Source organism: Callospermophilus lateralis, assembly GCF_048772815.1.
Source record: "Callospermophilus lateralis isolate mCalLat2 chromosome 8 unlocalized genomic scaffold, mCalLat2.hap1 SUPER_8_unloc_1, whole genome shotgun sequence".
Taxonomy (NCBI): domain Eukaryota; kingdom Metazoa; phylum Chordata; class Mammalia; order Rodentia; family Sciuridae; genus Callospermophilus; species Callospermophilus lateralis.
In genome coordinates, this window is record NW_027510150.1 from 985,985 (window position 1) to 1,011,459 (window position 25,475).

General features: G+C 36.2%; 1 protein-coding gene and 1 pseudogene across 1 annotated transcript in view; both read left to right on the forward strand.

Annotated features, from left to right (window-relative positions):
- The window catches only part of LOC143385793 (broad substrate specificity ATP-binding cassette transporter ABCG2-like), a 166,046-nt gene extending 142,437 nt beyond the window's left edge, over window positions 1-23,609 (forward strand). The window contains exons 4-5 of the mRNA XM_076841328.1: window positions 21,351-21,436; window positions 23,462-23,609. Of these exons, the coding sequence (XP_076697443.1) occupies window positions 21,351-21,436; window positions 23,462-23,609 (234 nt within the window). The remainder of the gene's footprint in view (window positions 1-21,350; window positions 21,437-23,461) is intronic.
- Window positions 17,138-17,783, forward strand: LOC143385782 (zinc finger CCHC-type and RNA-binding motif-containing protein 1 pseudogene; annotated as a pseudogene).
- Window positions 23,610-25,475: the final 1,866 nt, after the last annotated feature.

Genomic DNA, 25,475 nt, shown 5'->3' on the forward strand with positions numbered 1-25,475 from the left:
CATTTTCACATTTTTTGCCCGAGGTTTAGCAAAGAGGTGATTCATGAAAACATGACCTTGTGAATTTACATATTAATGTGATAAACAAATAGACTTTGTCAGTGAATGCTGTGGGCATTTTTATTTGTGAATGTACATGCTAATTCCTTTTTGTACTCAAGCTTCAAAATATAGGAGTTGTACAAATAAAAGGTCAAGAGAAAACTTGTGAAATCAGGAGTAATTTGTTTATAATGAGTTAGTACTCTATGCAGTAATCTGTGACCTGTTATCCTCTTCCATTCCAAAGCTAACAAGACTGAAATGCCTTCAGAGACAGATGATTCACAGATAAAAGAATTAGCTAATAATTTTGCCAAGTCCACTTTCTACAAAGACATAAAAACTGAACTGCATGAATTCAAAAGGAATGAGAATAAGAGGTGCTGGGTCAGGAAGGAGATTCCTTATGTTACCTCCTTTGGTCATCAGCTTATTAGCCTCACCAAGCGTTCATTCCAAAGCTTTGCATAAATGAGGTAAGTGACAAATTCTTTCAATTATGCTGTGAAATACCCATGTGAGAGCTATTTGTTTCTAATATGGACTTATGCAGGATTATTTTTTCTTCTACCCATCCTTCCATTTATTTGTCACGCCCCCTCCGTTTGGAATTTAGAAACAGCCAATCAATCTAGTGTATTATCTTTGATATAAATGGTCCCCCAAAACTCATGGTTGAAGGCTTGTCTTCAAAGGAACAATATTCAGAGGTTGGGCTCTTTGGAAGTGGCTGTATCATTTGACATCATCAACGGACTAATCCTTTGATGGATTCATAATTTGATGACATTATAGGAGGTGATGTAAACTGTACCAATCAGGATCTAGTGAGAGGAAGTAGGTCAAGGTTGCCTGCCTTGGAAGGGTTATGTTGTCCCTGACACCTTCCTTGCTCTGTTTCCGAACTGCCATGAGATGAGCAGCTTTCAGCCTCCACACCCACATGCCTTGAAGTTCTGCCCCACCTTACTCTTAAAAAGCAGCAGAATCTGAACTGACATGTCTAAAACTGTGAGTCAAAATAAAATTTCTCTCATACTTGGTTTTCATGTTGCTGTGACCAGTATCCTGACAAAAACAACTTAGAGAAGAAAAAAAAACATTTATTTGGGGATCATGGCTTCAGAAGTTTCAATTCATAGAGAAGTGACTGTATTGTTCTGGGCCCATGATAGGGCAGCACATTATGGAGGAAGGGCTCAGCATAAAATGCTGTCCAGCTCATGATGGGGTCAAGAAGCAGAGAGAGGGAGCAGGGCTGCAGGAAGAACAATGCTTTCAGGGCACCCTCTGCTTTACTCCCAGTGACTCATCTCTTTTAGCCACAGCCCACCTGCCTGCAGTTACTGCACAGTCAATCCATTCAAACTAGGACAGACAAATTAGATTACACAATTCAATCATTCACCTGTGAATTTTCCTGTATTATCATAGGAGCTTTGGGGGGACACCTAATGTCCAACCATAACATGTTCTTTCTTGGTATTTTAATTTTTTATTTTTGTCACAGTGATAAAAGTTGAGAAACACAACAGGTAAAAAGCAATTGAGTTTTTACTCATGTAAAGCTCTTTAAGTGGCTTCTGTACTATATAACTCAAAAATGTTGATGATATATATATACACTATAATGGATAATGTTAGTCAAAATTTTATTTGTTAAAAATGCTCAGACAGATAACATCAACCACATATGGAATTTGCTGAGAGCTGTCCATTGTCATTTATTGATTCATTCCAAAGATACATTGAAATATCATGTGTTCCATTTGGAGACTCTACTACACTAGTGAATGAAATGAGTAAACATAAAAATCTCTACTTGTGTAGACCTTTTTTCCATATGAGGGAGGGGAAATGATAGATGAATAAATAAAATACAGACTATGTCAGATGGTAGAATGAACTATGCAGAAGGAATGAGAGCAATCGTAGAAATGAAGAAGAGATAAGGCTTGAAATGGGGAGAAGAGGATTGATTTGCCATTAAATCAGGTGTTGAAGGAATCCAGTGTCATTTATATTCCTGAAGGTAGTTTCTCCTGTCCACTGTCTGAGGGAGGAGACTGTAGGCAGAATGCTATTCCTCAGGACTGAACCTCCTCATTGAGAGATTTTCATATTGGCAAAGCAATAGATAACTCAAAGTACGTGTGGTTTATGCACAGGAAGTAACCAGATACAACAAGAATATTCATGGTGGGGTTCATTGTCTTAAATAAGATATGATGGTGTTCTTTTCTCCTTTTGATCTACTTTGTGGTAGGTGTTTTCAGTCCTCCAGGTTTTTATTTTATTTTGTTTGTTTGTTGCAATACTGAGGATTGAACTCAGAACTTCACACATGCTAGGCAAGTGCTTTGCTTTTGGACTATATCTCTGGCCTATTTATTAGTTAATCTTAATCCCTATGTCACACAAAACACTGTTCCTTCAGTAAATTTGTCCAACATTTGGAGGTAAATCAATTTAGCTGGTTATTATTGTCCAACATTTGTAGGGAAATCAATTTAGCTGGTTATTATTTTATTGACATTTTCATTGTCAATCATTGCATTTCTGTGTATTAAGATATGGCATGTTGTTGGCTTAATTAATTGACCTCTCAACATAAGCACCACATTTTCATATTTAAGTATTGTTGCTCTCCAGTTGTACCTGAGGGCCTGCATCCCCATTTCAGTGATGATGTTCATTGTTTCAGACTTCTTTAGTCTATGTGATTTGGCATTTCTCTCAAGCACTTTTGTGTCCCATTGTTCAAGGACAATATTTTATTCTTAGATCATCAATTTGACATCATTTGGAAAAATGTCAGGCCAATTAGATGCATTAACTTTGGCAGCCCATTTTTCAACAGGAAGATGCAGTATAATAAGCTGATTCTTCAGAGTGATTTATTCATTAGGCTTTTCTTGTCTCTAAAACTGATTTTTAAGTGTCTTATGCAAGAAACATATGGTATTCTGGGCAAGATGTTATTAGAACACAGGTGTTTTTACATCAGGATTATGAATGTTTTGAGCCTTGGCTTCCTTAAGAGTCAAACAGCAGGCCCAGAGCCTCCAGGTAGCACATTTAGCCTACTTGTCTCATTATTGAACTCGGTTCTCCAAAAGTAATTCCAGCAATGTTCAGGGAAGCAATAGTCTCTACCATAAGGGAAGAACCTTGTAGATCCCTGAGCTCAGTGGAACAACTCTTGTTCAGGATTTTAAATGTTGAAATGTTAGCTCAGGAGCAGGCAAACCCATTTAGGTAAAACCTCAGAAGTTATTTGTTTTAGACTTTCATGGTCACATATGTCATTTGTTTCACAAAGTCTACTCTGGCATTTCATGATTAAAGCAGCCACAGCTAACATATGAGAAAATGAACATTGCAGCATTCCAAGAAACTTTATTTAAACACATTGATTTTGAAATTCATATTGAAAGAAATATTATTCTTGACCTTTTACCTCCCAAGTAAAAAAAAAAAAAAATGGAAAAACCAAACTATTGGGTTTTGGCCCATAGTTTGCTGATCCTTGATATAAGTGGGGTTTTGTTTTGTTTTGTTTGGTACTGAGGATTTAACGGTGTGGGGCTATACCACTGAGACATATTCCCACACCTTTTCACATTTTTTTAAGACAGGGTGATGCTATGCGTATTAGGGCCTTGGTAAATTTCTGAGGCTGGCTTTAAATTTGCCATCCTCTTGTCTTAGCCTCTCAATTCACCAGGAGTACAGGCATGTGCCACCATGCCTGGCTCTGACATTGAGTCCTTAATCTTGTATGATTTTCATTTTTGTAAGTTTTGTGAAATGGAGTTATTTAAATGTAGAAGATATACAATCAATCAACAAATATATGAAAAAATATTATTCATTATTGCTAGCAATTAGAAAAATTCAAATCAAAACTAATGCTTTCCTGATGACATTCCTTAATTTATTGCCTGATTTTTTGTATTTTGTTGTAAACTACTTATTTGTTGACATGATTCAGACTTGACATTTAACCAGATATGTTGGGAAGGTATAGGAATGAATGGATTATCTGAAAATAAAAGGTTTATTGTTCATTTAAGTCTACTTTGAAAACATTCTCCTTAATCTCTCTGAGATTCATTGTCTATATTTGCATACTAAATATTTGACTATGCATTCAATTTTTTTAATTAAATTATTTATTTATCCCAATTTGTTATATATGATACCAGAATGCAATTCATTTCATATTACACATATAGAACACAATTTTTAAAGTCTCTGGTTGTACCCAAATATTTTCACACCATTCGTGTCTTCATACATGTACTTAGGGTAATGATGTCTAACGCATTCCACCATCTTTCCTACCCCCAAACCCCCTCCTTTCCTCTCCTGCCCCTTTCCCCTATCTAAAGTTCCTCCATTCCTCCCATGCTCTGAGTGCCATTGCCATTATGAGACAACATCCTCATATCAAAGGATACATTCAGCTTTTGGTTTTTGGGAATTGGCTTACTTCACTTAGCATTGTATTCTCTGACTCCATCCATTTACCTGCAAATGCCATGATTTTAGTCTCTTTTAGTGCTGAATAATGTTCCACTGTGTATATATACCAAAGTTTCCGTATCCATTCATCTACTGAAGGGCATCTGGTTGGCTCCACAATTTAGCTATTATAAATTGTGGTGCTATAAACATTGATGTGGTTATGTAGTATGCTGTTTCTAGGTCCTTTGGGTATAAACAGAAGAGTGGAACAGCTGGGTCAAATGGTAGTTACATTCCAAGTTTTCCAAGGAGTCTCCAAACTGCTTTCCATATTGGCTGCATAAATTTGATGTCCCAATGTACGAGTGTGCCTTTTTCCCCACATCCTCACCAAGACTTACTGTTGTTTGTATTCTTAATAGTTGCCATTCTGACTGGAGTGAGTGGAAATCTTAGAGTAGTTTGATTTGCATTTTTCTAATTGCTAGGGATGATGAATATTTTTTCATATATTTGTTGATTGATTGTATACCCTCTTTTGAGAAGTGTCTGTTCAGGTCCTTGGCTTACTTATTGATTGGATTATTTATTTATTTTTTTGGTGTTAAGATTTTGAGTGCTTTATATATCCTAGAGTTAGTGTTCTATCTGATGTGCTTGTGGTAAAGATTTGCTCCAATTCTGTAGGCTCTCTATTCACCTCACTGATAGTTGTTTTTTTTTTTTTCTTTCTTTTTTTTTTTTTTTTTTTTTGCTGAGAAGAAGCTTTTTAGCTTGAATCCATCCCAATTATTGATTTGTGGTTTTAGTTCTTGTGCTATAGGAGTCTTATTAAGAAAGTTGGGGCCTAATACAACATAATGAAGATGTGGCCTGGTTTTTCTTCCAATAGACACAAGGTCTCTGGTTTAATTCCGAGGTCCTTGATCCACTTTGAGTTTTGTGCATGGTGAGAAATAGGGGTTTAATTTCATTGTGTTACATGTGGAGTTCCAGTTTTCCCAGCACCATTTGTTGAAGAGGCTATCTTTTCTCCAATATAAGTTTTTGGCACCTTTGTCTAATATGAGATAGCTATAATTATGTGGGTTTGTCTCTGTGTCCTCTATTCTGTCTACCTGTGTAGTTTAAGGTCTGGAATAGTAATACCACCGGCTTCAGTCTTCTTGCTAAATAATATGCATTCAATTTTTAATTTTTTTAGTGCAAGCTACAAATATCCATCAATCCATACCTTGAGATGTGTTGTTTAAATACTTCTGGAAAAAGGGAGAATGACATAGTTGAAGAATTTCTCATCTTGATCTGTTTTGAACAGAGACCATTTGTACATATACAAAAAGCTCATAGTTACGTTCATCTACTCTGTTGTGAAATGTTCAGTTTACTCAATGGCTTTGTTTTTATTCATGCAAGAAGATACAATTACATGTGAGCTTCTTAAAAGCATGGAATGATCATGGATTCATCATTTTTTCATTATATTTGAAAACTGGCTAAAAATCACTAAGGAATATCCAAATGATAATATTCAGTCAGTGAAAGAAATGAAGAGTGAATGCAAGAGAAATGAAGGATGCAGAGTGTCTAATTTGAAGTCCGAATATCTTGACAGTTATACAATGGGAAAGCATAGACTCTTGCTTAGATGTGCATGCTGCATGTTGGTAGAGCCATTAGCATAGATTTTGGAAACTTGATTAGTAATAAAGAACAGATTCTGAGGGTCTTGGGGGATATAGCAGAGGAATGGATTCCTACCTTCACCCCAAATTTCTGTATTATTAGAAAAGGACATTTCATAGGTGAAACATTTCACTAATCTTCTTTCCAGAGTCTGGTCTTCACAAATAATTCTTTACAATTCATTGTTCTTTTCTTTGCATGTTGCCTGCATTTTTGCCATTTACAAATTAGTTCATGGCTTGATACTGTTGTAATATTGAGATTTTTTTTAAACTTTGATTATTGCAAGATAACTGGTAGGTATTTAGTTTTCTTTACATTCCCATCTCCTGTATTATTATATTTAACTCACATAATTATAAGAATTCTTTACATAAAATATGTCCTCATGTAACCCTGATCTTTTGCCAACTTAAGCACCTTTAAAAGAGTTTTTATTCTAAGAGGAAATGTAATATTGTTCCATTTTCTCTGGGAGGTATATAGACTGAGTAGGTGAAGATGGGTGGGAAAGGCAAAGAATTGGCAGCTCAGGTGTGTCAAGTTATCTGTAAGCCTCATTGGCTGGGAATGAAAGACCAGAAATATGAGCAGAGATGGTAATGGGAGGATTTGGGTAACCCCATCTGGCCAAGTACTTTGGTGACAGTGACAATGCACTTTACCTGTGTAGTTTGGGATTCCCCACATGTTAGCTAGGTGCATTCCACTTCTTCCTTATCATTCAACATTCCATTCTTAGAATTTGGATGTGACATTAAAATTTTATGTATTTCTTTCCATTGCAGTGATGGGGATCAAATCCCAGGTCTGGCACATGGTAGGCAACAGTCTTTTGCTTAGCTACATCCACAGCCCTCAAATTTCCTTTATTTCTCACAATTAGAGTGAAGTCATCTTGTTTTAATTTGAATCTCTTGAAGTTTAAAGCTGTACACATTCACTGGCATGAAAGTTGAAAATTTAGTTTAAGTCAGCATTCTTATTTTGTTCCCCAAACATCTCCCTCATATGCCTTCCTCACACAGCTACCCTGTATGGTATCTGTGGACAGAGATTGGTAGACACAGGGAAGAAACTTATCTCATCAGGTCATCTGCTCTCTTGTCCTGTCAGTACCCAAAACACAGAATCCTGACATTCTGAATTTAATTTAGAAAATGTTGTAATAATAACCACTGTCTGATAATTCCCCAGTGACTCTGGCCAATCCATTTAAAGTGTGTCTTTCAGTGGAGAGATTTGATTAGGTAATAAAAAGTTTTACCTGTAATTGAAATTTTTTCTTTCTAATTTTCATTTTTCTCTTTGAAAAGATAATTGTCACAATGGTTTTGGGACTGGTTACAGGCACCATTATCCTTTTGCTGAGAGATGATTGTACTGAAATCCGAAATAGGTAAGTAAATTTGAATCTCAGTTTTGGGAAAATGCTCTTACTTTGATGAAACTAATGAAAATCCATTCAGAATTTGAATTTATGAAAATACAGGGTAAACATTGCTGTTTTATTATGGGGTAGAATCAGATAGTGTATTGAAACGTGAATGGAAGTGTTAATTTTCGGTTTTACATTTGTATGTATGTGTGTAAATTACACATCATGGACATATCCTAACCATTTTGAAGTGCACAGTTTAGTGCCAAAATGTCCATTTATGTTGTCACCTGTCAACACCATCCAACTGCTGACCATTTCTTTATCTTCTCAGGTGCAATCTTCAACCCACCTCAGAGTAACTACCAATACTCATCATTGCCACCTCTGCAACCATCTGCAACTTTCTGTCTCTGAATGTGGCCATTCTAGGAAACTTATCAATGTGAAGTCATACAATACTTGTCTTTTCATGACTGACTTATTTTCCTCAGCATAAAGTCCTTAAGTTTCTTCCAGTTGTAGCATGTGTTATATTCTTTTTTTAAAGCTAAATAATATATGTGTAGAAACTACATTTTATTTATCCACTCATCCATTGCTGAAAATCAGGGTTGCTTACACCTTTGAATTATTGTAGTCATGTTGCTATGGGTGGGCACACACTTGTCCGAATCTTTCTTTCAACAGTCATTTGGGGCAGATACCCAGCAGTGGAATTGCTGGGTCATGTGGTAATTTTTTGAATACCTGCCAAAGCCTCTCCTACTGCATTTTACATTCTTAACAGCAACACATAAAGTTACAATATCTTCTCATTCTCACAAAAACTTACTTTGTTTTCAAATAACAGAGATCCACATGATCTTTGGAGAGATGTTTGTTTTTATTCCTTTGCCAATTTTTAAGTTGCATTCTTTGGTTTGGGGGTGTTTTGTTGTTGATGATGATTGGAATTCTTTATAGTTATGGGTTATTCATTCATTTTCAGATATATGATTTACAAATACTTTATTCCATTTTGGGGGGTTTTTTGCACTCAGTTCATAATGCCTTTTATGCTGAGATGTTTTTGATTATCAAATATACTTTTGCTCTGTTTTCTTTGGTGGTTTGTGAGTTTCCTCAATTTTGGTGTTTGCATGACTTGGGAGTTTAAGATTTATGGATGGGAGTCAGTTGTTCCTAAGTCTGCATGGAAAGCACTTACATTAGTGTCCTGCTCCTTTATAGTTTCAGTCATAATGTGCCCTTAAAACTCTTATTCCTAGGTGTTATTTTAAACAGCTGGCTCATGTTCTAAACATAGATTCTCAACATTCTAGAATTCATGGTTCTCATCACAATTCATATATACAGAAGCACTTCTCACTAGGCACTGAGCTTCATGTTTGACAGCAATGGCTAATGTTAACTCCCAAGGGCCAGAGGAGTGGGTGGTCTCATCCCCATTTTCCTGTTGAGAACAGTGGAGCTTGATCTTTGTCCCAGATAATGATCCTGATCCAAATAATGAGATGGTGTTTTGTTTGTTGTTTTATTTTGTTTTTGTTTTTGTACTGGGAATTGAACCCAAGAATTGAAGGACATGACAACTGTCCTGGGGGAGAAACAGTGTTAATCTTGATCCCCACAGGTAGGGGAGGAGGAAAGGAAAAGACTAAGGAAAAGGAAAGGAAAAGCCTAAGGAAAAGAAAAGGAAGACATTTCAGTTTTTTAAAAAGCCTCCTGTGTTTGAGAAGCAAGATGCATACCAAAAGCCTGAAGTGAACTCTGGATACAGGCAAATTGTTTTTAAATGAAAAATAACCATAAAAATTCTTTCTTTAAATTTATTTATTAAAGTGAATTTTCCTTTTTGTTGAAGTAGATGGTGTTTTCTTACAAAAAGATGACTATTACAGCTGTTTTCCAGAGTTAAGTCACTTTTTTACCTTCTTCAGGAAGAGATCTCTGGATTTTTTTTTTTTACAACTGTTAGTGTCTGTGCCCTGTGTACATGCTATTTCTTAACAAAGCTCAGCAGAATCACAGGGCTTTGAGTCCATGAAACCTGTATACAGTGCAGCAAGAAGACTGTGTTGAGGAATCTGTCATCAAGTGCAGTTTGAAAGAAGTGAAAAGCTGACCACCACAGCTTTTCGTCAAAAACTTCAGAGAAATTCATGAGTGTAGTCGTTTCTTCAGATGTTTTCTGGAGAAATTGGACACTAACCTTATTTTAATTTGCATTTTTTACTATCATTAGCTACTTTTATTTGGACTATGTGAGAGTAGCCTCTGTGTGTGTGGCTCATCTACCTCTGCTTTGGATGATCAGGTGATTAGTGATGACTGTTTGGGTAAGAAAATGAAGTCTCAGCTTCTTCTCTGGAACCACGGGGTTAGAACTTTCTTTGGGCAGGAATATCCATCCTTCATTTAACATTGCTGTGAAGGCCACTGGTTTAGGACTGTTATTGGAATCAAGTGGTGTCTTAGCAATTCCTCTTACCTATGTAACTGAGGAACTGGGTTTGAATCCTGTGTAGAGCATGAGCCACTTTGACTTTAGGGCCTTAATATGTTGTTTTGACAGCTAAACAAATTAGGAAAATGATTTTTTTAAAGGATCTATTAATCCCACACAAAATATTTGAAGTCAATTAGTTGAAGAGGGATCTGCGCTCCCGTGTTCATTGTAGTCCTGTGCACAACAGTCAATTTGGACATCAATCTAAGAGTCTGTCAGCTAACAAACAGACAAGGAAAATGGGTGAATGCCCCAGGGAATGCTGTTCAGCCACAGAAAAGGAATTTTACCATTTGTGACACCATAGACGAAATTGAGAACGTTATGCTATGTAAAGTGATCCAGACTGAGAAAGACAAAAGCCACATGTTCTTTGCTTATATGTAAATTCTGACACTTTTAGTCTTTTAAAGACAGAGTAGAATGGTGTATGCCAGAATGGAGTATGTGAAGGTCAAAGGTACAAATCTTAGGAAGGCAGGAAGAATAGGATCTTCTTTCTATTGAGATACATTGAACAGGGTGGTGAATGCAGTACATAATAGTGTAGAATTCAAAATTGCTGAGCATAAACTCCAAATGTTCTCGCCATAAAAATGATGAAAATTAAAGTATATGAACTTTAAAAGCAATGGATCTCCATAATAGACTCATTTTATTATTCTTTGACATTTTACTCTCTAGGGATGTTTTTTTCTCAGTCCTTTTCATTTTGTGAGACAGAGTCTCATTAAGTTGATTTGAGCCTCCCTAAATAGCTGAGGTTGGCCTTGAACTTGTAATCCTTCTAATGCAGCCTCCTGAGTGCCTGAGAATACAGATATAAGCCACCATACCCAACTAGCATTGTATTCTTGAAGGATAACTTCACTTTGTGCCCCACGAATGTTTGAGTGTAGTTTGTCAATTTATAAATAAAAATAAATCTGATCTGTATTTATACATGGCACATGAATTGCCCCCTTAAAAAGCATTGAGTGCATTAAGCATTTTTCATAATAAAAACCTGTTTATTATGACGTAAATCATCTTCTGTCTTAGAAAGGTTTTTACTGTTTTCTTTTTCAGAATTATGAATATTACTGTATTGTTAAATGTGAGAAAAAAATTTAATTGAATTTTTCTTCTATTCCATTGTTTCCCCATGGACCTTTAGCTTGATACTAGGTTTACTAGGTACTAAAACTTATTTGGCTGTTTGTCTCTTCCATTCTTTTTAATTATTGATGAACTTTCATATTTAAAACAGCCTGCCCTCTTAGTTCTTCATTTCTTAGGTGTGATAAATATCTGTCTAGAGAAGCCAGGCTGCACCATAATTTTCTGTTGATGAGAGGCTGTTGTGGAAAAGGATGGACTTAAGTGGGTGATTTGAGGTGATGTAGAGTGTTTATTTAAATTGAAAGTACACATTCACACCCACATCTGAATGAAGTAAAATGTACTTACTGCTTGTAGGGAGGATAACTGTTTTATAACATGGATATAGGCTGGGAAAGCGTGATGATGTATAGGTTTCAAATAAACCTTCTCATGTGCATGAATAAAAAGTTTTCTATAAACTCTTTAAGGTAGTTGGAATTGTTCACTTGTGTTTACATTTGAAAAACTTTCTCTTGTTTTTAAGTAATTTAAATGATGTACATATATCCTCTCTTTACATGTTTATGGTTATATCAGTTTAGCTGTCTGATTAGGCAGGGAAGCCCATGTTTTAAGGATGTTGGCAAACTCCCATGAAATCCTTATTTCACTTGAAATATAAACTAGCTGAACACTTTTCTTGCTAACCCTCAATTATTTTACTGATATACATATTAATAGTCTTCACACAGGTGATCAAATTGATTTTTATTTTGAATAAATATCAGTTTGATTTTTTTATCACTTTGGAAACCCCATAGGAAGGTGGTTGTTCCAAATCAAGGATGGTGTCCAGGCTTTCTGGTGGTCTTGTGTAGTTCTGGCATTTTCTTTCCACATGCCTTTACTCTTTTGTTACTTCACTTCAAAACCAAATTGAATTGAATACCTTAACCCTTTGGAGCTCTATTTAACTTAAAGTTTCTCTTCATACATTAGGAATGATACTCAGGATTTTTGTGAGTTAAATTCAAGGTGAAAGTATTTTATAACCTAAGTGTTAGCACAGGCTGTCATAGCAATGCACCAGACTCGGGGACTTACAGGACAAAGCTTTGTTTTGTTTTATTTGTAGAGTCTGGGAGTTTGGGTTCAGAACTCACTTCCAGCAGTAGGCTCCTGGAAGGGTCCCGCTCTGCCTATAGATGGCGCCTTCACCCTGCATCTCTCATGGCATAGAGTTTTGGGGGTATCTTGCCCTTACCAGGGCACTGGTCCCATCATGGGGGCTCCACTCTCATGACCTTGCCTAAACCTCATTACTTAAGTTACCAATCTCAAAAAACAAGTGCCAAATGTTTTCTCTGACATAAGGTAACTGACTCATAGTGGGGTAGGGATGGGAGAATGGGAGGAATAGATGAACTCTAAATAGGGCAGAGGGGTGGGAGGAGAAAGGAGGGGACATAGGGTTAGAAATGATGGTGAATATGATGGACATCATTATCCAAAGTACATGTATGAAGATACGGGTTGGTGTGAACATACTTTATATACAACCAGAGGTATGAAAAATTGTGGTCTATATGTGTAATATGAATTGTAATGCATTCTATTGTCATTTCTTTCAAAATAAATAAATAAATAAATAAATAAAATTTAAAAATGTACTTCCCAGTACTATTGCATTGGAGGTTATTTCTTTATCATATGAATTTTAGTGAATACAAGTCAGTGCACAGCAGTCCACACAGAAATTTCAATATGTACTATAGTGTGGAGTAACCAGGGTACCACTGAGGACACTCAGGGAGAGCCCTGATGGGGTGATGCTTTCCTGTCTGTTTAAATGGAAAAGTTCCACTTTGTAAAAAAAAAATGTCTTTGATTTTACATTAATTCTGGAAGGAGTTCTGAGGGAAGAAACCAACCTAAGAGCTCTGATTTGACTGAGCTGCTTTTATTCCCATTTTCTCTTGACAGAGCACTGATGCTCTTCTTCCTGATGGTCTACCTGTGCCACAGAAGAACATTGGCAGTGGATCTCTTCATGATCCAGGAGAAGCGGTTTGTGTGAGTTGGACTCTGTTTAGGGAAGGGGCATTGCAGCCTGGTGGGCAAACTGCTCACATCCAGAATTGGGCAAAGGATTTCATAATGGGGATAACTGGAAAATTAATTTTCTTCTCATTTCTTTCCCATATCTTATGTTTAAAATTGTCATATTTAAATTCTGTCTATTTATCTTGTACATCAAAAGCTTTTGAAGTATATATAGTTTACCAACATTATTTGAGAAAAGCAGTCTTCAATGGAGTGGAAAACCAAGAGCACATGAGGTCTGCTACTAAGGGAAAAAAATATCAAGGTTTGGGTGTGGTCAGCAAGTCCCCATTTTGCAGAGAAAGTGAGGAATAAAAACGTTGAGAATTGTCTTTGGTTTTGAGAAAGTAATAGGTCATAAAGCCCCTCTCAAGGAAAATTCAGGAGCTTTGGTAGATATTTAAGTGTTAAGTAACAAATTGGAGATGGGATATGAAGTTTACAAAGTATGTGGCCAAGCACAGCCCTGAGTAGATCAAAGAATGGAGAGAGCCAGAGGGCAGCCTTACAGGAAAGAGCAGGATGGTTTTGTTTATTGTAGTTTTCAAAGATGGAGGAGATTTGCCCATGCCTACATGCCCAGGAGTGGGATCACCACAGAGGGAAGGAATGAAGGTAGTGGTGAAAGAGTTTGGAATTTGGAAAGAGAGGCATTAGGAATAGCAAAGATTAAGGTTTGGTATCTGACAAGGGTATCTTGTTGAAAGGCATGATCATTTTCTTGCTTCAACATCAGAATAGATTTGAAAAGAGGTTTTGGGATCTTCATCTATGTTGGACAGAGGATGATTTTTTTGTTCTCTTACTGTTTGCTTAATATTATACTGATATTGGCACAATTAATATTCACAAGTACACAGGGAGCTACACCAACTGTACTCATCCCTTCTTTTCTTTAAGGATCAAAGCTATGGATGGAGACTTTCTTTGTCTTGTGTATAACAACTTCACCTTCATATTCACTGGTGGGAAGAAGAAAAGCTTCCTTTTTGGAGGAAAGGGGTACTGGGGATTGAATTGAGATGCTTTTGACCACTGAGCCACATCCCCATGCCTATTTTGTGTTTTATTTAGAGACAAAGTCTCACTGAGTTGCTTAGCACCTCTCTTTTGCTGAGGGTTGCTTTAAACTTGCAATCCTCCTGTCTCAGCCTTTAGAGCCTCTGGGACTACAGGCATGCACCAGAGTGCCAAGCCAAGCCAGAAAAGCCTCTTTTACCAAGCCTCTATTACCACTAATATTACCCCTTTCCAGTGAGCTAACCTCAGAGGAAAAGCAGAGGCTCCGAGGAGAGTGAGGAAATGCAGACTCTGTGTTCCTGGAGGGGTGATATGGGACCAGAGGGGATGGAAGCAGAAAGGGTGCTGCCATGAGAGAGGTTCATAGTATGGGGCTGATGTCCCAGAGAGGATGCACCTGAGATGGGGAAGGACATGGGGGGATGAGCACAGAGCTTGTGGGCAGCTGCAGGGTTAGACCTGGTGGCAGCAGGTGTCTAAACAGCATCTTATCTGAACTGTGCCTTTTTAAACTAACATGGCCTGTGTGGTGTATGTTTTTATTCTATAGACATGAGTTCATCAGTGGGTATTACAGAGTGTCATCTTATTTCTTTGGAAGTCTTTTGCTTGATTTACTACTCGAGATGATATTGACAAGTTTTATATTTATTTATACACTATACTTCATGGCCGGTAAGTAACACAACAAAGAGAATATGTCTTTACTTTTGGATATGTGGAGAAGTTAACTTCTGTTTGCAAACATGTATTTTGTTCCCCAAATGGAAAAGCAATCTATAAGGGAGAAAGCATGTGTCTATTGGGTTCTCTATAAATAGCTGGTTAATGTGGACACTCTTTTCTAGACTTTTCCAAACTGAACTATTAAAACGACTTATAAAATAGAAATTTACCTATCACCACTTATAAAACTATACAGACGCTATGTGTTTTAACACAAATATGGTCCAAATTTATAAAATTATTTGAAACTGTGTTAGAGGAGCCAGGATATTTATTGCCTTTTTCTACATTTTTTTCTCTCTCTCTGTATATATTTCAATATAGAGATAAAATATCAATAGGAAGTGTTACCTCTAATATCTGTAGAGACATAATATATAGAGATAAGAAATCATTATACACTTATATTCCCTTCCTGTTTACTTTTCTAAATAGATAAAGATGATAACTTTGGGGTTTATTGATTTAATGAAATTACTTGTTTGATGAAGTAGACAATATCATTTGTGAATTATACTCTGGGTTTACCCCAGACTCATTGAGTTATCGTTTCCATAATTTTCACTGATACACACATATGAACACACACAAAAACACGTACATTCACACACATCAAAAGTTTCTTTAACAACCCACTATAGAGTTTGAATCATTAATAGAGCTTAGACTTTCCATTTTAGAAATATATGTATGTGATAAGAATTATTCATGGAATCTGGATCCCTGAACTCCTATCAGTGTTTTTTGCAACTGTCCTCAAATCTTCAGATCATATGACACAAAGCATTAGCTCATGATAATTATAAACTACTTTAAGAACTTAACAGCCCTATTCGCAATCACAGAGCCATGTGGCAATTTGTCTATGAGGGCTTAGTGATACTTCCTCTCAGTTATATGGAGGGAAATAATGAAATTGGTGACCCAGGGTGTTAGGACAGAGGATGATTATTTTTGTTCTCTTACTGTTTGCTTAATATTATCCTGATATTTGCACAATAAATATTTACAAGTACACACCAGCTGGACTCATCCCTTCTTTTCTTTAAGGATCAAAGCCACAGACGGAGACTTTCTTTGTCATAACCTTTACCCTCCTTATCTTTGGTTTTTCATCCATTTTCATGACTCTGGCTCTAGCAGCAGGTTATAGTAAAGTCTCTATACAAGGAAATGTTGTGGACACCTATTTTACATTTATGCTGGTGAGTGTGAACTGTGCTTCTCTGGGACAGAATTTTTTCCCTTGTTTGTCCCTTCACCTTCTGTCATGTAAAACCAGGTTTGAGGATTGTGTGGGTGGGTCTCTGATGTTTCAAGGAGGTTATATATTGAAACAGTTTACATTAGAGAATGTGCAACTTTTCTTCTTCCTCTTATCCAGTCTTTTTTTTTTGCTAGTTTCTAATGTAGTTATTTAACATCAGCCCCGTGTACTTATTAATGAGCTTTTAAAAGGGACTTCTTGTCCTTCATAAGTTGGGATTTCAAAACCCAGAAAAATTGACTGATTCCCTTACAAAAAACATAGATCTCTGCCTGCCTTTCATGCTGGTGTTAGAGAACTGCCAGCTGTGTAAGCAGCAGAGGTGGTTTGGTTGGATTCACTACTGCCCAAGCTGAAAGTCAAGCTCCCTGAGAAGTTTATTAGGGGGGTCTAGCCAGATGCCTCTTGCACTTTGAAAATGTTTTAAAATTTATTGGAAAATTCTAAAGTCCATAGTATTAGGTCACCTGTTGTGTGGGTTACTGAGAATCTCTTACATTAATGTATTTCTGTTTTATGCTTTTAAAAAAAGTTGCTTAATCTATCATGCTCCTAAATCTTGCCCTCACTTAGATGAATCAACAGATAAGCAGAACAAATGATCACATTCCCTCCACTACTATGTCAGTTATGCAGACATGCTCAACCTACAGAAGGAAACGATGTCTTTCAATGACATTTATGGAGCACATATTCTTTTTAAGAATTGTTTATTATCATTTTCCTCTGACCCCTGCAGGAACAGGTGATGCCAAATCCACTGCCCACAGCGAGGAAACTCGGGGGTTGAGCCCCAGCCGAGCCCAGGCTGGTGGTCCTCTGGTCTCCCAGGCTTGCCCCACCTGAAGAAATGAGTGGTGGCTTAGCTCCAAGTAAGAGCACAGTGTATGTATCCAACTTGCCCTTCTCCCTGACAAACAATGATTAATAATGGATATTTTCCAAGTATGGCAAAGTTGTGAAGGTTACTATAATGATAGACAATGATACCAGGAAAAGTAAAGGGGTTGCATTTATTTTATTTTTGGATAAAGACTCTGCACAAAACTGCACAAGGGCAATAAACAACAAACAGTTGTTTGGTAGAGTGATAAAGGCAAACATTGCTATTGACAATGGAAGAGCAGCGGAGTTCATCAGGAGGCGAAACTACTTTGATAAATCTAAGTGTTATGAATGTGGGGAAAGTGAACACTTAAGTTATGCCTGTCCTAAAAATATGCTTGGAGAACAGGAGCTTCCAAAGAAGAAAGAAAAGAAAAGAAATTCCTGAACCAGAAGAAGAAATTGAGGAAGTAGAAGAAAGTGAAGATGAAGGGGAAGATCCTGCTCCTGACAGTCTCAGTCAGGCCATTGCATTTCAGCAAGCCAAAATTGAAGAAGAACAAAACAAATGGCAACCCAGTGCAGGGGGTCCTTCAACATCAGATGATTCAGGACGCCCAAGGCTAAAGAAAAGTACATATTTCAGTGATGAGGAAGAAGTTAGTGATTAAAATTGTATTTATTATGTAAATATTTTAAAAATAAAATCTTGGAGTATAAACTTAATTTGGGAAGTAAAGATTACTTTTAGTATTTGAACATAAGAATACTTAATATCAAATAGTTTTGTACTATAAAATAGTTCGTAGGAAATTTAAAAATAATTTTAAAGCATCATGTTTCTCTTTTGCCTTAGCAAAGTACAGGTTGAGCATCTTCATTCAAAAGTCCAAAATAATTCAAAATGCCCCCAAATCCAAAACTTTGAGCACCAATATGCCACCTGAGGTGGAAAATTCCATACCATAAAACTTTGTTTCCTCCACTTTATTAAATACATATATAAGCCATGTGTGGTGGCAAACACCTATAATCCCAGTGACTTGGGAGACTGAGAGAGAAGGATCACAAGTTCCAGGACAATTAAACAATAGCAAAACTCTATTTTCAAGATAAAAAATATATAAAGGGAATATAGTTTCAGTGGTAGAGAGCTTCTGGGCTCTAATCCCAGTACTGCAAAAACTAAAAATTTGTTAAAATAAAAATGTATAAAATTACCTTCAGGTTATGTGTAAAAATATAGGAAACATCAATGAATTTCATGTTTAGACTTAGATCTCATCCCTAAAATATCTCATTAAATATGTATAAATATTCCAAAATACTTGTGGGCTCAAGCATTTTTGATAAGGAATTCTCAACCTGTACTAAAAATCAGGATGTTAATAATAATATTGTAAAGAACTAATTGTAATAAAAATAAGAAAAATATGATAGTAATATTATTGTTATCCCATGGGAAAAGGCAGATATTCAAATGACTTATTTAAAAACTTGATATTAAAAACTTTATTCAAATCCAATTGGATTACATGAGGGTTTGCAAATAAATTTAATCTCAAAAAAAAAAAAGAATTGTTTATTATTGAGTTATAGTTATCCATAATATTGGGATTCATTTGGGTTTAACTATTCCAGCATAGCTGAGCACATACTATTGCCAAAGTTGAGTTCTTCTATTTCTGAATTTGTAGATGAATATGAATATGAATATCATTAAAAAAGTGATGTCTTGTTTTTATATCATCTATTGTAACAAAAATGTATTTCAATAAAAAAAGATGTTTTGTTTTATTTGATACTTGATTGATTTTTTTTTATTTAAAGATTTCCATGTAGAATTTTAAAAGATAGTCATGAAATTGCATTTCACTCAGGATTGCCATGTTATGTATCAGGCACTTGTTAGGTCAATTCTGATATATGCAGGTACACCAACACTATCATTGCTATGCATATCCCAGCATACCCTGTACAAGTTAGGACAAGTGTTATGTGGATTCCTTAGCAGTCCCTCTAGTTCATCTCCAGCATTCCTTCCTGAGTCAGCATTACACTGATGCTTTTTTATAGCTTTAAATGAAAAGATTCATTATGTATTCTGTGTACTACACTGCATTCTGCTGTTTATCAGTTCTAGGCTTTGGGTAACCTGAAACCTGCAATTCTGAAGCCCCAATTATTATTAACATCATGGATACAACATGCAAACTTTGTAAAAAACAACACTTATTGATGTATGGAAGTAAAGAGGGATATGTGTTGCTCAGGAATGTTCTGTATATGTTTCTAGATTTCTAAGATTTTTAGGGGCAACATATGGTAGAGATATAATTAGACTAGTGAGTACAGTCAGCCCTTCAAATACATACTTTATGAATTATAAGATGCAATTGATGACAAACAAAACTTACAAAACAAGTACTATGTCTGCACAATTTTTTATTCATTATTCTCTAAACTATTTAGTGTGTATAAGTTATATATCTATGGTATAAAATACATACATAGCATTCCTATGCTATTAAGCATTATAAGAAATATGGAGCTAATTTAAAATCAAAGGATATATATATATATATATATATATATATATATATATATATATATATACATACATTTAAATATGAAGGATTTACTTGGGATTACACACAAATCCTATGCTATTATGAAATAAAGGGACTTGTGTATCTGCAGATTTGGGTATCTGTATCCATGGGTCCTGGAGTTGATCTCCCTTGCATACCAAGAGAAAACTATACTTCTTAATCTTCCATTGTGTACTGGTGCAGAGGAAGTTGAATGAACATCCTTTGCCAGGCAGAGGTTTACACATGTAAAGGAAGGTTAATGTTTAGAATAAGTGCAAAGGATTTCAAGAGTTCTTCCCAGCAGTAATGTGGAGAAGTTTCTAGAGATCTCAAAAGGCATGTTCTGAGCAATTTTTTCTGAAATCTCTGGACTCTTCTAACTCATACTTTTTTCTCTGTAGATTCTTTCTGGTGTGTCTTTGTATTTTGGAACCAGAAGATCTCAGTTCCCCTGGCTTCAGTACTTCAGCATTCCATATTATGGCTTTATGGTAAGCTGTCCTTATCTACCCTTGTGTGTGTTTCTCCAAGATGGGAACAGTGAAAATAAAACCCAGCCTTCCCTGCTATGACCTGTGGACACCTCCCACCCAGGAATGTCCTTTCAGGAGCAGTGAATGAGGATTTCCTAATAGCCTTTATTAGCACAAGGTCAGGACATCATCTGTGGTTTCCTTCAATCATCCTGTTGTTTGAGGGTGAGGAAGGGTGGGGAGAATAAATCTCATAGTAAAGCAGAAATAATGATGTGAAACATTGTTTGCATTCAACAAGGAAATGAGAAGATGGGAGACTAGAATAGTAGATCGTGTTGAAAGGGAAATTATAAGAGGAACAAAGGTTATATAACACTCAGCCCTAATGGCTCTAGCAAGCTAACCAACTCCAAAGAAAACAGTGTCTTAATACAGTGTAACCAAGATTCTACCACCTATCATTCATTGTAAGTGTTTTTTATTGAAAAGAAGATGTGTCATTAAAATAAGTCTTCAGTTTTCAATGACCAACAATGTATCATTTTACTTATAAAGCTGTAGAGTTCACAGGGAGAGAAGATGGAAGGGGCTATAGGGTCATCTAGCAAGAGGTCTTTCTTCTTGGGTAATTGAAAACATCATCCCAACTCTGGACCTCTTGATTCATAACTTTAATCACTTTGCCATGACAGACTGTGAATATGAAGCTTGGTTTGTCTTTTAAATATCATGTTTAGCTCAATAAGCCAATCTCCCAAAACCAAAAGCTGAATATTCTGTCTGATATGTGGATGGTAACCCACAAGGGAGAGTGGGGAGGGGAAGAATAGTAATCCATTGGATTAGACAAAGGGAAGCTAAGAGAAGAGAGGGAGAGGGGATAGGAAGGACAATAGAATTAACTGGACATAAGTTCCCTAGCCTTGTATTTGAGCACATGACCAGTGTAACTCTGCATCATGTACAACCACAAGAATAGGATGCTAATTAGAATAAGTTATACTCCATGTATTTATAATATATCAAAATACATTCTACTGTCATATATAACTAAAAAGAAGAAATAAAAAATACTAGTAAAGATTAAGCTTGAGGATTTCATTGTGATAATATTTTGGAAAGTTTTTGAAATTTAAAATCATCATGTCTTATTCTTTGCATCACATAGGCTTTGCAGCATAATGAGTTTTTCAGAGGAAACTTCTGTCCAGAACTCAATACAACAACCAGCAATAAGTGTCCTGACTATGTAATGTGAGTTTGTGTCCAGTGTCATCAGGGGTTTACATAATACTGTAATGAGATACAGCAAGTTCCCTGGGCTTATAGCTGGTATGAAAATTTTCAAGGTCAAAAAACATTCTGAGCCTATATTTTCTCCCTCATAAATTGAGTCATTGTGCACTAATCAATATGAACATGCTATATTCTGCTACAGTGAAAATTGCATTGTGGAGAAATGTTTGGGCCCTTTCAAAAGATCATGTTGACTTTTAAATTTACAGTTGAGTTTTGAGTAATTTTGAGTTCTCAATTTTCAGACCATTTAAGTTGAAAATGGGTTGGTTGTTCTGATAGTTTAGCAAAGGTTTTAATCTCTCAGTGTATGGGTTCTGTGCTACATGTCAGCTGAGCTCATGTTAGTAAGAAGTTTCAGGGCAGCAATAGTATACATGAAGTGAACATTGTCCCCAAGATTTTGGCCATTCATTTTGCTCAGGCCATTGGAAGACACATAAAATCCAAGGCCATGTAGTGCATGTGTGAGTATGTGTGTGTGTGTGTGTGTGTGTGTGTGTGTGTGTGTGTTCTGAAATGGAATATTCTCTCACAGTGGCTATGGATTTCAATGAAAGAAACACATATTTCAGCCAATTGAGAAATAAATATTATTTCTGCATCATGTCCTTAAAACAGAAATACAGAGGTTTAAAAAATTAAAAGACCTTGTTTTATATTTTAATATTTTACTTTTCTATTATTGCTGCTAATAGGCCAGGTGCCTATTAATGAGAGAAAAGAGAATGCTGATGTCCTCAATCCCTTTTGAATATTCAAATAACATAGAATAACTTGTAATAATCAGACAAGTTCCTATTTTGAATTACTGAGAGGTAAAACCTCTATGAATAGAGTTTTCTCTACTGGGCCCCCTTCACCTTGGTTTGATCTGGGTGTGGTGTCTTTGTAACACAGAGTCACCATCAGGCTGCTGGGCAGGATGCAGTGGTTGGAAACAGGGGAACAGATAAGCAGGAGCCACCACAGCCTAACTGTTCACAAAAGGCTATCCTCACAAGAGGAAGGGGGAATCTCTCCTCTAGGCAGAAAGAGGGCATGGCTATTTTAGGAACTGCTAAATGCCAATATGCACAAAAATGGCAGCAGGCAACAACTGTAGCCACATCATATGTTTTAGTATGGAATACTTTTCTACCTGTGGCAGGAATGCTCCATCATGCCCTGCTTCAGCTGGTTCTTAAGGTCTGAGTCTTTTTTCTGTGCCTGCAAGTAACATCCTGTAGCTGAATATCTGTGATGCTCATCACAGTGTTAGACTGACAACTGACAGACTTGACTCTGCATACAAGCCCTTGCTCCCTTTTGGTTATAGAATTTTTAGCCAATTTTTTTTTTCAGGATGATTATCTCATGGGTGAGTACTTTGTCCCCATCAGGAGTCAGTGAAAGATCAGTTGATAATTATTTGTGCTTTTTTTTGGCACCATGGATTGAACCCAGAGGAAACTACCCACTGAGCCACAGGCCCAGCCCATTTTATACTTTATTTAGAGACAGGGAATCACTTAGTTGCTGAGGGCCTTACTAAGTTGCTGAGGCTGGCTTTGAACTCCCCATCCTCCTTACTCAGCTCCAGAGCTGCTGGGATTACAGATTTGTGCCATCACACCTGGCCTATTTCTGGTTTTTGAAGAGGGTAGCATTATATACTTGGAAACAAATGAATCTGGTTTCTACTTACACTAGAAATTTGGTTTATAATATTATTGTAAACTTGGCTAAGTTAATTAAGCCTTCTTCTCCTCCTCTTAAATGAATATGATATCTATACCCCTTTGGAACATTTTAGGGATAAGTAAGAAATTATATGCAAGTTATTTAGCATAGCATCAAGTAACAATGACTGATAGCTATTGTATGTGAAGGGATAATTTTGAAGATATTGTTAATCCATAGGTTTCTTTAAGGAAAAGCAAATAAATTGACCAAAATTTCACAGATGCCAGGAATAAAGTTATATTTTCTGTTTCATTTCAGATGTTCTGGTGAAGAATTTTTGTTAATGCAGGACATGGATATCTCACCTTGGGGCTTGTGGATGAATCATGTAGCTCTATCCATTCTGATGATTATCTTTCTCATAATTGCCTACCTAAGAATGTTATACCTTAAAAGAAATTCTTAAATTTTACTTCCACTTACTGTGAATTAATTTTACATTTAAAAAGCACCTGGATTGGTTGTCAGTAGTTAATGATTTTTTTATTGTCTTCTATTCAGTTCCATCACACTGCTGATCAGCAACAATCATCTTCAATAGGAAAGATCACAAAACACCAACAAACTGAATTATATATCCCAAAACCAAAGCCAAAATCTGATGGTATTTCTTTGTGCATATTACTTTATCTCCCTCAGACAATAAGTTTTGGGAAGAAATCTAGGCTACTTTATTGACCTGAAAAAGGAGAATTGATCTTTAGAAACACATGACAAGTTTCTCTTATCTCTGGCATTATGTTCCTCATATACAAAATGAGTAGGCTGGCTAGTAGCCCTCTGGTTTTGATATTCTATGACTCTACCATTAAATATGATCCCATTAAATGAATAACTTGTGTAACTGTTGTATTAGAAGTATGAAACTAAATTACTTTGGAAACATAATGCTATTTCTAGGGTGAAACAGATCCATGATAATAAAAAATCATGTCTTAAATAAGATAATTTAGATTGGTGGAACTTACAGATATTTGCTATTGGAATTGTAAGAGTTCAGGAGTCTTAGCTGGGGTCTTGGGCTGAAGGTGGAGTTGAGGGCCAGGGTCGGGGGTTATGGCTCTTGTGCCATTTCTGGGACATTCTGCCTCTGAAATTTCACTTTGCCTCCTTGCATGTCTCAGTGGTATATAATCTGGCTGCATCAGAATCTCTGAGGGCTTTGCTAAGACACAGATGTCAGGTCCTGCCTTTCCCACTGAAGGAGCACCTGGAGAGCCACCTCCATGAAGAACTTGTCAGGACTGAATTTGGCCATTTCTAATGCTCTCTCAGCTCTGAAAATGTTATGCTTGTGGTTTAATAACTTGGATATCTTTGCCTATACAAGATCCCATTCAATGCTTGTACATTTAATTTATTTCTGTATACTCATTTCATTCTTTACCTGAACTATTTACCAGTACTATGACTGTGTTTAAGAACTTCTCTTTTATTGAAGGGCAATGTAACAACAACAACAACAAAATGCAATTCAGTGAGTTACCATAAAATGATGACAGGCGTGCAGCTACCAATCCAGGCCAAGAAGTAGAATGTGACCTGACAGGAGAGTCCTGCATGCACCTTCCTAATCACTGATTCCTCCTCCTCTCTCCATGGGTTGCTTTTGAAATGATTTAAGTATATTCCTCTCTGTTGCTGTTATCAGAACATCACTGCAGTCTGGGTTTGTATTTTTTTGTGGAAAGCTACATGCTTAATTCCCTCTTCCATTTTTAAAAAGCTTTTAAATATTTAAATAGTTTATATTTACAGAAAAGCTGCAAAGAGAGTGTGGAAATCTCCCATGTGCTCTTGGCCAAGATTCATTTACTTTTAACTTTTTATATTTCAAGCTCCACCAATCAAAGGTCAGAAATTAACATTGGGACATATTTGTGTTCAAATTGCACAATTGTTACAAATTACCCCCTGCTTTTTTTTAACTAATGTTCATTTATTGTTCTAGGATAAAATTTTGGGTATCACATTGTGTCTAGATCCCTCTTGCAGAAGGAAATACAGGAATGAAAACATCTAGGGACTCACCAATGTAGATGCCTGTGACTTTGGTTCTCTAGGAATATAATTGACCCACCATTGGGTGCTTTTCCATGTTGCTGCAATGTCAGTCAAGGGAACTGACTTTAGATGTTTATCTTTACACTTTAAAGAATATTGCTTTTTATGACATTTGATTAATGCATCGAATAATATCTGTATTACCAAGTTTTTATGGAAATGTCAATGTCAAATACTTTTTTCTACTTTTGGTAAAATTTTTCTGTAT